This window comes from Vombatus ursinus, unplaced genomic scaffold (assembly GCF_900497805.2).
Source record: "Vombatus ursinus unplaced genomic scaffold, bare-nosed wombat genome assembly UNPS02014782.1, whole genome shotgun sequence".
In the NCBI taxonomy this organism is placed as follows: domain Eukaryota; kingdom Metazoa; phylum Chordata; class Mammalia; order Diprotodontia; family Vombatidae; genus Vombatus; species Vombatus ursinus.
The window spans coordinates 2803511-2819097 of NW_020954560.1; the positions used below are offsets into that span (position 1 = coordinate 2803511).

A 15587-nucleotide genomic window follows, 5' to 3' on the forward strand; every position below is an offset into this window, starting at 1 on the left:
ACGGGGGAAGGGTCTGAGAAAGGCACTGAGGGGTAGAGGGAAGAAAAGGTCTTGTTGAGGGTGAAGAACACATATAGAAGGAGTGAAGGAAGCACAAAGAGAGGAAAAATGGTAGAAATAGAGGTTAGGGTCAGATAAGGCAATGTCTGCTTCTAACTAGGGAAGTGGAATACTCGAAAGGTAATGGCAAGATTGAGTGTGTGATCAACCCATGTGGCTGCGGCAGAATAAAAACACAGGAACCTGAGAAAATGGGAAGTTAGGAAGCATCACTTGCATGAATACAAACGGCAGGAGTTGGGGAAGAGAATGAGGCAGTGAGCCAGGGGCTGAACTCCTTGAGAAATGAAAGGAAAATGACCTAGGGGTAGGAATACTACAGAAAAAAATTCTCTCTGGTTTCTCACTCCTAAATTTATTTCTTGTAGAATAACATCTATCTTAACAAATGTTCTTCCTTTGCACCCTCACAACAAACTGCACACAGTACAAGTGCTCAGTAAATATTTCTGTTCAGCCTCCAGATTTCCCACAGCAACAGTGATAATGGCGATGGGGTGACGGTTTCAAAACCCAAGTACTTCTTTCTCCATTTCTTTAACCAACCTTTACCAAACCTATCTTAGGGGGAAACCCTTTGGGAGGGGACATAGATACTGAGGACATGAACCCTGCTCTTACCATGATTTACTTAGTAGAGCTACAAAGCCAGAGAGCATGTAGTAAGTGATACGAGGGCTACAAACCCTGGTCTGGCTCAAGTCACCCTTCCCCAATGGCCAAATGACCTCTCTTCATGCTGCAATTACCTCAGTTCGGTGGCCAACCATTGTTTTGAAGCAATGCTGTGTATCAAGGTCCCACCATTTCACTACAGTGTCTTTGCCACTGAAAGTAAAAATAGAAAGATCATTGGCACAGCAATGTCACACTAACTGGAAAATCAATGACCCAGCTATAGTTTTACAAAGAATCAACATATTGCTACCCTGGAATAATCCAGTAATAGTATAAGGAATCTAAAATTCAAAATGATCTGAAGTTATGGAAGAAGACATGGGAAAAGAAGGGTCTTTAAAAAAAACTTCTCTAGGGGAAAGAGGAAGACCAAGACCTGAAAACTTCTACTATGTATAAGAGGAAATCTTGGAATGTCATATTCTAAAAGGTCAAAGATAAAGGCTCACGATCTACTTACCTTGCAAAGCTGAATATAATACTACAGGGAAAAAAAAAGGGCCTTTAATGGAATAAAGGACTCTCAAGCATTTCTCATGAAAACACCAGAACTCAGTAGGAACTTTGAAATACAAACATGAGCTCAGAAAAACCTAGAAAATTAAACTGACTTGAGCAATTACAGGGAGCTGTAGGATGGTGTAGCACTAGAATTCTAACAGAGGGAGAAGCAGCAATCGTTCCTCCAGAACCTTTATGTCCTTAAAGAAGAATGAGAGCATTAAAGAAAAGCACAGCTCTCATTCTGAGCATCTGAAGGGAGGGGGGCGGGAAGGAAGGCTAAAAGGAACACACTAGAGTAGAAAGGAGGAAGAAGGGGTTAAAACTTGCTATTTCTTGTAATCAAGGTACAAGAGAAAAAGACTATACACACAAGGAACGGGGGGAGGGGGAGATCAGGCATCAGATGGTCCTCTTATTTGAAAAGGACTAAGGAGCATTGAACACACACACAGAGACACACACACAGAGTTAAGAGTAGAAATACATCAAACTCAACAGGTAAACCATCTTAGATATGGCTTAAGAGGGAGAATATCAGGGAGGAAATATTTGCAAGCTAAACAAATTTCCTGATCCTGAAGAGGGTGTTACAAGGAGAAAAAAAAGAAAAAACAAAGAACTAGAATCTAGGCGGGTAACTTACTGCCTCCTAGACAACTAAGAAATGGATGAACAACTATGATATAAGGTAATAGGACCTATATGTACAAAAATATTTATAGCAGCTTTTTTTTTGTGGTGGCAAAGAACCGGAAATTGGCGGGGGATGCTCACCAATTGGGGAATGGCTGAACAAGTGGTGCATATGATTGTGATGGAATACTCTTGTGCTAAGAGAAATGACAACGGGGGGAGGGGTCAGAAAAAAACATGACAAGACCTATATAAACTGACGAAAAGTGAGGTGAGAAGAACTGCGAGATCATTGTGCACAATAACATCAATGTTGTAAGGATGATCAAATGTGAAAGACTTAGCTACTTTGATCAATACAATGATCCAACGCAATTCCAAAAGACTCATGATGAAAAACTGCTATCCACCTCCAGAGGGAGAACTGATGAACTCTGAGTGTAAACTGAATTATAATTTTCTCATTTTATTTTTTTTGAAAGATGGCTACTATGGAAATGTTTTGCATGATTACACATGTATAATTACTTAATATAATTTTGTTTGCATTCTCAGTGGGTGAGAGGGAAGGAGAGATTTTGGAACTCAAAATTTAAAAAAAGAATGTTTAAAATAATTTTTTTTAAATAAAGACACTCTGAAAAGACAGTGGCCATCACTTGTACCACTAGTAATATATTGGGAGAAATTAAAAGAACTATTTTTAAAAAAACAGCAAGATAACAGACTATTAGTGAGCAGCAAGAAATAAAAAAAATCCTAAGATGTATGAAGGGATGCTAAGAGAAGTGAGCAGAACCAGGACAAGTTATACCAGGTCAGCAACACTATAAAGAAAATAATTTTAAAAGACTTACAAATTCTGATCATGCAATGATAATCATGTCTCCGAAGAACCTAAAATGAATGCTACCCACCTCCTGACAGAGAGATGATGGATATAAGGTGCAGAAAGAGACATACATTTCTAGACTTGGCCATTGTATGAATTCAGTCTGTTGGACTATACTTATTTGTTACAATGGGGTTTCCCGTTCTTCCTTTTTCTCAGTTTTTAATTGAGAGATAGGGTAGGGAGAAAAGACAGGTCAGCAATAATAATTCACTAAAAAAGAGAGCCTATATAATTTTTTTTAAATGTTTAAAGAAGTACAGAAGAAAGAAAATACTAGCAAGACAGTTTTAAACGTAACATGCAGAATTTATATATATGCAAGTATATATGAAAGCAGTATTAAATGAAGGTTCATGATTTCACATAGCATCTTTATTCTGTTCTGTTGTGTGTACAGAAATGCTTTTTGTTGTTCAAATATTTTTTTAAAAAACATTCTTTTTGATGATGCTAAAGAATTTAGTTCAAAATTTTTTTTAAAAAAAATTCCTTTTTGATGACACTAAACAATATAAATTACCATGTGATTTGCCACTACACCTTAAGGACCTTTCCATTTGCAGTGGAGCTGAGCCCTTCCATATGAATTTGCCCTATTAGAATGTGAGTTCCTGGGGAGCAAGAACTATTTTTTCTCATTTTTCTTTCTGCACCCTCAGTACTTAGTACACTTCTTTTCACATAATAGGCCAATAATTGTTTTCATTCATTAAATCATTTGTTCATTCATTCCTGAGCAGTCCCCATGAGAGAAGAGAAGTGGGGAAGACCTAGTAGGTTAACTATTAGGTCTTTACCTGGTAATTAGTAGGTTTTTTTCTCGTAGGAACAGTGTCTGTGTGATGGCATCCTTATGTCCCTTCAGACGGTAGAGGCCATTCTCATTGATCACATCCCACACAATAACATCAGTGTCCTTTGAAGAGAACAGATATGGCAAAAATAAGACGATGTTGTCCAGCAAGAGACCAGCCATAACTTCACTGCCGTTCTTATCTAACTCAAGTTTGCCTTGTGCTACCCCGTTTCTCTAACTCTGTGCAAAAGAAGCTACCTTTGAAGTTCTAAAGGATCAAAAGAATCAGAATGGCTCTGGGGAACTCATCTCCAAATCTTACTCATTCTAATGCCACCCCAGGCAACTGTAGTTTCATATTATTGAGATTCCAAAGCCTCCCCCAAAAACTCTTATTAAAAAATCTGTTTGAACATATTACCCTATTTCTAGTCTATCAAAGGCTCAGTACATGCCCAGTCACCTTCCCAACAATTCCTACAATTCCTACCTTGGACCCAGACACTAGACTGCCCCCTAGTTGATCATAATTCAGGGCAGTGACAGCTGCCTTGTGTCCATTGAAGGTCACATTCCCTTCACCACTCAGAAGACTGAAGATGCGGATAGACCCATCCTCATAGCCCACAGATAAGTGCAGTCCATCTGGTGAGGGACATAAACAGGTAACTTCGTGTTTAAGCCCCCGAAGAATAAGAATCTGAAATCACAAAAAAACAAGAACACTGAAACATGAGCTATACAGGAGCTAAGCTTTCCTTTTTGGCAAAGGGGGGGAGATATTTGTATACTTTATGTCAATAACATTAGTTCTCCGAATCATATGTACAAATAGTAATTACATGCTGAGTCTTTTGAGGCAGGAATTACTAGTCTCATTGATCAAGTGAAATAAAGTTACAACAATAAGTAAGGTGACTTATCAAAACAACATAAAGTAAGCCTGTCAGGTATGAGTAATGAACCATCAAACTTTTACTTCATGCAAATGCTAGCAACAAAATTTTGATTTGGGGACTTGAGGATTTAAAGTATAGCATATACTATTTTCAGAAGAACCAATTTTCAGGGCATCAGAATTACTTCCAGACTCTGTCTGTAAGGAAATTAGTTTCTTAGGACATATCAGGCATGTAACTGGGGAAAGATGGAGGATGGAATATACAGCCAATCTGCTGACTCCTTATTCTATCATGCCTTCCTCTCTCTGGGCCTCACTTTCCTATCCTTAAAGGGGGAATCAAACTAAAACATCTTTTCCAGTCTTTTTCTAGCTCTAAACCCTATGTTTCTCTCTTCAACATTAGAAAATATTTTAGTTTTTACCCTGCAATTTGCTGATAAGCTGTAAGAACTAGAAAGCTAAGGCCAAGATCATGTAAGGGGTGCAAAAGCAGAGTTGTGAGAAACACCAAAAGGTCAGGAGATTAATTCCTTATAGGTATCCTAAAGATAATGGGAAGGAGTTGCTAGGATTGTGGTAATGCTAGCACCCATGGTTTGGACCCGATGTTAAGCTGTCTGTTTCCAAAGAAAGAGGATCTTTGTTATATGAGGGTGGGTGTAGTCATAGACAGCTTGCCCTCTAGCATCTCCCTCTTCCCTACCCCCCAATTTATCCTAAAATAAATCCTGGAGTTACTAGTGAATAGCCACTTTACCTTCTCTCCTTTCCGTATATCCCAGATGAAGACATGCTCACAGGCTGGTACTGCCACATAGCGTCCCTTCTCACCACGCAGAGTTACAAAGACAATGTTGCCCTTCTGGCTACCAATCAAACCAAAGACAGCACTGGCAGCATAACGCAGGTACTGCTTGGTAAGCCCCATGGCACACCACCTAATTCCACTGGAAGCAAACTACCTGTAAGCAAATAAACAATTCAATTCTTTCGGATCCTCTGTGCTGTCACATAGCTACTGAGTAGCCACATGGTTAACAGAAAGCATGTGCTTGTTTTTCACATTAAGTTACACTAAATTACTTCTTTTAACATAAAGCTAACACATTACCTGTCTTTGGTCTTCATTTTCTATATATTCTTTACTAATGTTACCCTAACTGCAGACTAGTTATATTATGTCTAATGTATATTAATCCGATCTGTGACATTCAAGTCTCAACACAGTTGAATAACTAGCCACACTCCCACCCATTTAGTCATCAATTATGCTGAATTTCTTCTCTTATTTTATTTATTCCACTCAAGATTCAGCTCTGAGCACTTTTCCATTTCTCTATATCTTTCCCTTGGTAATTGCATCCACTCCCATGGTTTAACTATTGCCACAGTTCAAATGGTTTCTCTATCTAAATATCTTTGGTCATCACCACAGGACCCTCATTGTTACCTCAAACTCAGGAGGTTCAAAATTTAAACTAATCACCTGTTCCTTAAAACCTTATCTCTTTCATCACCGTCCAATTTCTGTTAGTGACCCCATCATCCTCCTAACCACTCAGGTTCAAAACCTAAGAGTCATTTTTAGCTCTTCTCATTCTCTTGTTCCCTGGATTCAATTCATGCCTGGGGTTTGAATCTCATCTCTGCCACTGGAGTTCTTAAAAGCCTAGTCCTTCCATCTCTGCTCTTCTCTCCCTATGGATTCCTTCTAGGAACTCATCCAATCAGACTGAAATTTAGGGGGTAGTTCAAAGAGGACTGTATTGCTATCTTTTGGACCCATTCTTTTCCTTATTGCTTTTGCTAATATGCTAGACTGACAACAGTCTCCTGGTTGGCCTTCCTGATTCCAGGTTCTCCCTGCTCCAACCTAACAGTCGTAAGTAATAATACTCCTTAAATATTACTTTTCATCCCAGCATGCTCACAAGGATAATGAAACATTCAATGACTGGAAGCTTTCAACTCCGAAGTCTCTGCCTGTCTTTAGAGACCACCAATAAAATAACTCCAACCCAAGTAATCAATGTAATTTTACCCCAACTATTTCTTAATGTATACCTTCATGTATGCTCAGGTTTTCTCACATTCCTTTGACTCTGACATCTATCATTCCTGTCTCTGTCCTTATTCAAGTGATGACCTCTTTAAAAAAAAAAAAAAAAGCTCCTTCTTTGCTCTCTACCCACTCTCAAAGCCCAGGTTACATTCTACCTCTTCTATGAATCTATCCTTGCATTATATTCTGTAGCATAAAATTCAGCCCTGGACTGGCAACCTGTCCAGTGGAAAACCTGTGTGCCTAAGGTAGGAAGGCCTACTAGCCTATCTCTGATGCTCACTGCCTGTGTGACCTTCAGCAAGTCACTTAACTTTTCCTGGGCCTCACTTTCCCAATCTGTAAAATGATGGGGGTGGTCATCACACCATATACCAAAATAAGCTCCAAATGGACACATGACCTTAGCTATAAAAGATGATATCATAACAAATTAAAGGAGCAAGGAAAAAATTATCTTTAGGACCTATGGACAAGGGAAGAGGTCATGATTAAATAACTGATAGGGAGGATTACACAAGATGAAACAGACAATTTTGATTATAAATTTTTGCACAAACAAATCTGATGTAGTAAAAATTGGAAGGGAAACAGGTAACTGGGGGAAAATACTTGCAATAAGTTTCTAACAAAAGTTTTCTATGATAAAAGGTCTCATTTCTAAGACAGATAATAAACTGATTGAAACTATTAAGACCAAGAACCATTCCCCAATAGATAAATGGTCTAAGGATTAAGAACAGGCAGTTTTAAAAGGAAGAAATCCAAACTATCAACAATTACATGAAAAAACGGTGTAAATTGCTAATAATTAGAAAAATGTAAATTAAAGCAACTTGGAAGTTCCACCTTACAACTATCATTAGAGGAGGAAAAATGACCAATGTTGGAGGAACAGGTACTCTAGTGAACTATTAGTGAAGCTGTGAATTGATCCAGCCATTCTGGAAAGCAATTTGCAATTATGCTTAGAAAGTTACCAAAGTATGCAAACCTTTTGACCCATCTATACTACTACTACTACTACTACAAGGCCTATGCCACAAAGAAATAAAAGAGGAAAAGGATCTATGCATATGAAAATATTTATAGCAGCTCTTTTACTAATGGTCCAAAATTGAAAACTAAGGGAAAGTGCCCATTGGAGATTGGCTAAATATATAGTGATCTATGCATCTAATGGAATATTACTGTATCATAAGAAATGATAAAATGAACAATTTCAGAGGAAACTGGGAAGGACTTTATGAACTGAAGCAAAGCAAAGTGAATAGAAATAGAACAATTATACAATGATGATAATATTACAGAAAAAACAAATCTGAAAGACTTGACAACTCTAATCAATGCAATGATAAATCATGAAACCAAAAAAATGAAAATGAAATTGGCCACTCACGCTTTGACAGAGATGTGATGAACTTAAGAAGAAAATGCAGACATACAGATTTTTGGACGTGGTTAACATGGGAATTTATTTAGCTCAACTATGAAGATACATATTGAGGGATGTCTGTTTTTTTAAAAATTTGCTCAATGAGGGAAGTATTCGGTGTGATCAAAAAATACTGACTTGAAAAACAAAATTAAAAAAATAAAGATAATTTAAACATTAAAATTAATAATAATAAACGAGGAAGTTGGCTTCTGAGGTCCTTTCAAGCTCCAAATCTAAGTTCCTATGGCACAGTAGCTTTGTGTCAATGGCCTAGACACCTTAACCATGAGCCTCAGTGTGTTCTTATATAAAACAGTAATATTGGCTGCCTTGAGGGGTGGTTGTGAGGATCCAGTAAAACAATATAAAACATATTTAAAACACATTTCACGGTACTATTAACTACCTAATCAAGACAACCTAAGTCTTAAAAACTCAGTACCCTCTTACTGAGGGTAAGAAAAGCACACAGTGCCCACTGAGTGAGTTACCATGACCGAATAATTCATCACATAACGGCCAAGCTGCTGGGGATGCATCACTTAGAAGTAAGCTGGGGGTTCCGCGGACAGCAGACCCCGTCAGAGGCTGGGGGCTGGCAGGAGCCTCCGGAGCAATGCTTTCTGCCAACAGCACCTCGCGGGGCCCAGGAGGCACCAAGGAGACGTGGTGGAGTGATCGATAAACGTCTCATCAGCTCGCATGGGCCCCGGACCACTCACGCTCCAGGTACCTCCAAGCTCCGGGGCGGGGGGGAGGGGGGAGAGAAGGGGGGAAAGGCTCGGGACCACCTGACCGGCCCGCACGCGGCCTCCCCAGGAGCCACAAGGGCTGTGGGGATGGGGGTGGGGGCCCGTGGGAAGAAAATGACCCAAAGCGCCCCAAATCGTAACCCACAAGAGTCCCCTCACCTACCCGCGCCTCCTGCCGCGCGGCACACCAAAAAGCACCGGGAGATTCCCCGGGTGTCCGAGACCGAGGCAGACAACTCTGAGCCGTCTCCACGCGGACCTCCAGGCGGCCCGCTACACCTAGGCCCGCCCCTTCTGGCCGCTCTTCCGCTGGACCCGGCCCCCTCCACGAGTCTAGAAGGAAATGACGAATAGCGCTGCGCGCTGATTGGTCCGCCCGGCGCAGAGCGGAAGTCAGAGTCTCGAGACTCTCTGCCTCAGTTCCCCGTGTGCTATTCGCTTTCTATCCGTTTCTGCTGCTCTTGGCCGAGCGGGTTCTGGGGATGTGGCGGAGCCGCCCGCTTTCCGGAGCTTGACCCCGTCCTAGCCCCCCAGCCCCACTCCCACTGTCCGAATGGAGAAGCAGAAGCGCGGTGAGAGCCGGGGCCGGGACTGGGAGGGAGGACAGTCGGGCCGAGGGCCGTATGGCTGACGCGGCGCTTCCCTGCCGGCCCTCGCGAGGGCTCGAGCCCCTGGTTAGGAGGGTGACAGAGGCCGTGTCAGAGACGCCAGGGCAGGGCGCGCGTCCTGGCGGCCTGTGCTTCCTGGGCAGCGGCCGCAGAAGACCGGGTGGGCCCGGGCTCGGCATGCTGAGCCGACAAGTTCCCCCAGCTCCGTCCCTGGGCCCGATGCGGAGCCGCTTCCTGGGTCACTGGAAGGGCCTCGGACTGGAAGAACCGCTGCCCCTTGGGCCCCCCACTAAGACTACAGGGTTAATGATTGAAAAGCCCAGGCTCGCTTTCTCACTCCCTCCTTAGTAAGATCGCAGATTTAGCTTGAAAAGGAAGCCTAGAAATCTAGTCCAAGAGAAAACTGCCCTTCCCCACAGGTTTAGGTGATAAGTAGCAGGGTCAGGATCTGAACTCTGGTCCCTCGACTCCAAATCCTGTCTCTTGATCTTGTCCCTACATATCTTCGTTCGTTGGAGGAAAAATAAGCGGTTAAGGAGTGTTCGTTATGGTCTTTCTGGCTTCTTTACACTTCCACTGCCACCATCCTACTTCAGGACTTTCTTTAGGTTATTATAATAATTTCGAACATGTATTGAGCACTTGCTGTATTGGAGGCACGGCTGGGTGCCAGTGATCTAAAGACAAAAAACAGATCTCTGTCTAGGAGTTCCAGTTGTATACCAGGGATATAAATGGGTCCTCCTGCCTTCTCTGTCTTGCCTCAGAAATACATTTTACACAAGCTGTCAGAAGTCAGAAGCGCAAGCTGCACCTGATGGAACATTGTGCTGCTTCTGAAGTTTATTATAGCTTTAAATGTATATGCCTCCTTGAAGGATAAAATATAGACTAGGTGTTCTTAGTTTGACTCTAATCTACCTTTCCAACTTTATTTTTCCCTATTATGCTTTGTGGGCACACTGCATTCTAGCTAAACCACACTGTATATCTATCCTTTCCCATCTTTGCACATTCCTTCTCCTATGCATTCCCAAACCCACTAGTCTCCAGGTGTTGAAATCCTTATCTTCCTGCATGTTCCAGCTCTATGCTCTATCAAGTGCTCCATTCTTTGGCAGGCTTTCAGTGACCCCTCTCCCCACCATCTGCCCTAGAATTGTGGAATTAGAGCTGAGAGAGATGTTAGAGATCATCTACTCTAAACTCTTAATTCTACAAATGAGGTGACTGATGCCCAAAGAAGCTGAACAGTATGATTAAAGTCACATAGTAAGGGTCAGAGTTAGAATTTGAATGCAATCATTTGACCCCAAATCCAATCATTCAGTCAATAAGAATGTATTAAGTGCAGTGTGCTACCGGGGCTTTTGCAGTCCCTGTCATCATGGAACTTATAATCTAAACGGGAAGAAAACAAGTAAAGAAAGCAATATATACGAGATATACGCAGAGTAGATAGAAGGCTCTGACATCTGGGCAAGTTATGGAAACCTTTCTGTAGAAACAGGCATTTAAGCTGAGTTCTAAAGGAAATCAGGCACTCAAAAAGGTGGGGGTGAAGAGGGAGGAGCATTCCAGGTGTGGGGGACAGCCAGTACAAATCCACAGAGACTGGATGTGGTGCAGTTCAGTAGTTGGATCATAGAGTGCGTGGAGTGGAGTAAAGTCATAATAAGAGTAATAACAATAGCTAGTATTTATATGGCACTCTAAGGTTTGCAGAGTACTTTATAAATATTTTCTCATTTTTATGAAGATCAGGTTTGAAGAGCTTTAAATTTCAAACAGAAGTTTATTGAGTAGAAGAGGTGGAGAGGGGAAGAAAGCGAGGTGGTTGGATATATACTTTAGGAAAATTATTTTGACAGTTCTGTTGAGGAGGGTTAGAATGAAGAGGGAGTTGAGGCAGGGAAATCAATTAGAAGGCTATTGCAGTAGTCTAGGCAATAGCTACCTCCCCTGCCTTTTTTTTAAGGTTCTTATAATGTTAATCTCCTTTTTGTGTTTATTGTATTCTTTTTATTTGTGTACATTTATTTCCTTTATTAACTTGCAGACTTGTTAAAGACACTTATTTTTCTGTTTTAATCTTTGTATCCTACAGCAACTAGCACTGTGTCTTACACATAAATGCTTATTAGATGTTGAAGAAAATTGAGTTGTACCAATGCAGATGTATCAATGTCAAAATTTGGTGGTGTGGTAACTCCTTCCAGACTACAAACAGCAAAACTAGTACTCTCAGGTAGCTCCCTAAGACTTAAGTGGTTCTGATATTTATTACCTGTGTGACTTTAGACAAGCAAGTCAATTTATCTCCCAGGGCCTCAGCTTCTCATCTGTAAATCATGTTTTAGACCATTAGGAAAGAAAGTCAAATAGTATCAGCCACTCTGTTTTTTACAGAGAGGGCTCCAGCAAATAACTGAATAGGTGAATTCACCATCACCACTATCTTATGCCTCTGTTCCTAGTTCTCCATCTATTACCTAAACTCCTCATGTAGTCATTCTTTCTATCCAGGTGATCTATCGTATCTTCTAATGACAATTGTACTTTAGTTTCTACCTCCATTGTTCTTTACCCAAGTGCTTTCTTTTTTAATTTAATTTTTTTATTCTAAACTTGACAAACACCAATACACATGAACATTTTCATATACAAAAGCAACAACAGAAAAAAGGTTGTAAATAAAACCCTGAATCTCATAACATAAGGCTTTTTTTCTAAGTGGGGTAGGGGTGCAAAAAAAAACATTCAATTCAGCATGGCTTGTTCAAAACTTTCTTACTTCTTGGTATGTTACCTTCTGAACTGTTCTCAGACTTCAGTGCATTTTCTTTTACTGCTTCACTGATCCTCTTTTCTTCCTTTTTTTGGGAGCACCACTATCACTACACCCTTCTTCTCGATCATCCTGATACTTTTCTCCCTTCCACCCCAGCCCACTCCCCATTCAGACCCTCTCAGGTTTCTCTAAATTTACCCCTTTCATCATTTTTTATGGTAGAATAATATTCTGTTAGATGTGTATAAAATGATTTGTTCAGCTGTTCTTCAATTTATGGGTAGCCCTTTGGTTTCTAGTACTTCACTACAATAAAAAAGTGGTCTGATGAATATTTTTGTACTTAATGGATCACAGGATGTGCACAGTTTAATGACTTTGGAGACACAGTTCCAAATTGCTTTCCAGAATAGTTGGACCAGTTCACAGGGCCACCGAAAGTGTATTGGTGTTCTATCCTCCTAAGTCTCCTCCAACAATTATCATTTTCTTTTGTTCTTCAACAATCTGATGTTGTAAAGTAACCCCTCTTTTTATTATTAATGATTGTTCATAGCTTGCTTTTTTATATGTTCATATACTTTGATCATTCATGTATTGGAGAATGGCTCTTCTTCTGTATTTGAATCGATTCCCTTATGTATCGTGAAAATCAGACTTGCGTCAGAAAAACTTGCTGCAAAGATTTTTTTTCCCTAGTCAAAAGTCTTCTTTCTACATTTAGCTGTTTTGTTTCAGTTTCATGTATTCAAAATTGTCTTTTATTTCCTGTAATCCTGTCTGTTTCTTGTTTGGGCAAGAGTTTTTTTCCCTCTCCGTAGTTGTGAAAGTTATCTCCTTCCCTCCTCCTCATTTTGTTTATGATAAGACATTTTATTTTCATTTGGAGCTTATTATGATATATGGATCAAGATGTTGACCTAAGGTTTTGATTGTAAACCTTATTTCTCCAAGACTGTTTTCCATTTTTCCTAGAATTATTTGTGAAATAGTGAGTTGTTACCTCAGTCATTTGATTCTTTAGACTTATCAAACATTCTGCTACTATTTTAAATTGCTTCTGGGTCATCTATACCTATTTGGATTGAACTGTTTTCTATTTTTTAACCAATACAAATAAGTTTTGATGATTAGGGCTTAGTCATATAGTTTTAGATCTAGTACTGGTAGGTCTTCTTGCTTCCTGCTTTTTTCTTGAGAGTCCAGACCTTTTGTTCCTCCAAATGAATCTTATTTTTGTCTAGTTTTTTAAAGTAATGTTTTGATAATTTAGTATGGCACCAAGTAAGTAAATTGATTTAGGTACTATTTTCATTTTTATGGTATTTATGTGGCCCAGCTATGCACAATTAATATTTCTTGGGTAATGTTTGAGTTTCGATTTATTTCTATAAAGAATATTTTGTGGATGTGATAAACATGATGATCCAGCAAAGTAGATAAACAAAGCACCGTCAGACAGATAGGAGAGCCTAAAGAGAACAGTGTCACAAAAATCCACAAATAGGGATAATTTTGCTGATTGTTTATCTATGCTTATTCCTTAATTTTTTTCTTAGTACTATAGCTAGCATTTTCTAAGTTTATTTTGTCAATATTGTAACAATATATAACCTTACTTTACAAACCTCTATCCTTTTAGTAAAGGTTTCAATGTTTCACTCAGTTAATAAATGTTTATTAAGCACCGACTTTGTGCCTGCCAGGCAGTATGTTATGTGATGAGGATACCAAAAGAAAAAAAAAAGGCAGAAGACATTTCCTAGCCTCAAGGAGCTCACAGTCTAATGAAGGAGGTGTGTGTGTGTGTGTGTGTGTGTGTGTGTACACCATAAATATCAAGCAAATAAAAACAAAGTTAAATAAAGGTTAGTTTGGAAAGGAGGGCACTAGGGAGAAATTCACTTTAATAATTAATGGGCGTTTTTTTGTTTTCCAACTTAACTTTGTCTCTCAGTTTCTCAAGAAGTTTAGGCCACTAGCCAATCTAAGATAGAAGAAAGAGAAAGAGGAAAGGGAATCTGAAGTAAAGAGCCCAGATAGAAAAAATCTGGAGATTTATGGACTGCTAGGAAAAAAGATCATGTTTATAGCACTTATCTTTTATTTGGGATTATATTAAGTGATTTTTAAGTACCAGTGAAAAACTATGAAAATGAAAGCGCATTTTATTCCTGTTGTTATTGATTAGAGGTGGCCACACTTTTATTGGTTTTTTTTTTCCATTTATATGGTATTTAAATAATTAAAACAAACTTGCTATTGAGATATTTTATACTGCAGTATTCTTTCTCTAAAGTACTTTCTGAAAGTTTTTGTGTCTGTGTCTTTCAAGCTTATAGGAGTTCCATTAAAAACTAAATTGCTAAGAAGTTAGAGCCAAGTTTCATACCATGGATCCTTTGGGTGCTCCTTCCCAGTTTGTGGATATTGATACTCTGCCCAGCTGGTTTGAATGGTATGAAGCAGATGAAGTAGATTCCTCAGAAACTCTAACTGAAAAATTCCAAGATGAAGTCATTAGATCACCTTTTCCCTTCAGTAAAGAGCTCAGTGGAAAAGTGATTCTTTGGTAAGTTTAATTAATACGGAGGACCAGGAGTAGCAATTCTCATAATTCTTTGATATTAAACCCAGTTTAAATGAACAAGATTCGACTCTGAATAGAGAGATAAAATAGAAAGAGAGATAAATAATAAATTATATAGGTATATCTATAGATAAATATTGCAAGAAAAATAGATATTTCAGAAGCAAAAAAAGAATTCGTATGTTTCAACAATTAAATTATGTCACTTCTAGATATAGTTTTCCAAGATAGTTATTCTTTACTCTGTCTTTTAAAATGATCTGGTAGAACCAAGGTGTGATCTGAAGAAGATAAAGTATGTTTCTCCCTTGCCCAGTTAATACATTTTACATTATCTTCCTTCATAAAGTCAAAATATTCAAATGCACAAAAGAGAACAAAAAAAATTAAGGAAGAACGTGATTGTACATGTATTGTAAACCATATTATTTTATTTTTTGGAGGCAATCCTGGTTTAAGTGATTTGCTCAGGGTCACATAGCTAGTGAGTTTCTGAGGCCAGAGTTGAACTCAGGTCCTCCTGGCTCCAGGACTGGTGCTCTATCCACTGTGCCACCTAACTGCCCCTTATAAACCATTTTATAAGATTATTTCTTTTAACAAGGTACTGAAGTTTGAGAAGGAAAATTTGATGGAATAAGAAACTCACTATTTATAAGGAAAGAAGAAGAGCAGCACTTATTCAGCTTTCCAAGCTAATTTGTAAACTGCTTTGAATGTCTTCTGTTTCCTTAGGAAAGGAGATGTAGCTTTACTGAACTGTACAGCTATAGTCAATACCAGCAATGAAAGTCTCACTGATAAGAATCCAGTGTCAGAAAGCATCTTTATGCTTGCAGGGCCTGACTTGAAAGAAGAACTCCAGAAGCTCAAAGG

The 15587-nt window shown here is 39.3% G+C and overlaps 2 protein-coding genes across 5 annotated transcripts in view; one reads left to right on the plus strand and one right to left on the minus strand.

The window, feature by feature from the left end:
- The window catches only part of WDR3 (WD repeat domain 3), a 32254-nt gene extending 23253 nt beyond the window's left edge, over positions 1-9001 (minus strand). The window contains exons 1-5 of the mRNA XM_027866715.1: positions 8886-9001; positions 5228-5432; positions 4057-4266; positions 3568-3686; positions 810-888 (exon numbers count right to left, since the gene is read on the minus strand). Coding sequence (XP_027722516.1) covers positions 810-888; positions 3568-3686; positions 4057-4266; positions 5228-5398 — 579 coding nt within the window. The 5' untranslated portion in view covers positions 5399-5432; positions 8886-9001. The remainder of the gene's footprint in view (positions 1-809; positions 889-3567; positions 3687-4056; positions 4267-5227; positions 5433-8885) is intronic.
- Positions 9002-9113: 112 nt separating this feature from the next.
- GDAP2 (ganglioside induced differentiation associated protein 2) overlaps positions 9114-15587 on the plus strand; it is a 73931-nt gene continuing 67457 nt past the window's right edge. For 3 of the 4 annotated variants that reach the window (XM_027866716.1, XM_027866718.1, XM_027866719.1), the window contains exons 1-3: positions 9114-9294; positions 14457-14693; positions 15447-15586. In XM_027866716.1, the coding sequence (XP_027722517.1) occupies positions 14515-14693; positions 15447-15586 (319 nt within the window). In that variant the 5' untranslated portion in view covers positions 9114-9294; positions 14457-14514. The remainder of the gene's footprint in view (positions 9295-14456; positions 14694-15446; position 15587) is intronic. The other variant, XM_027866717.1, reaches the window with a different exon arrangement.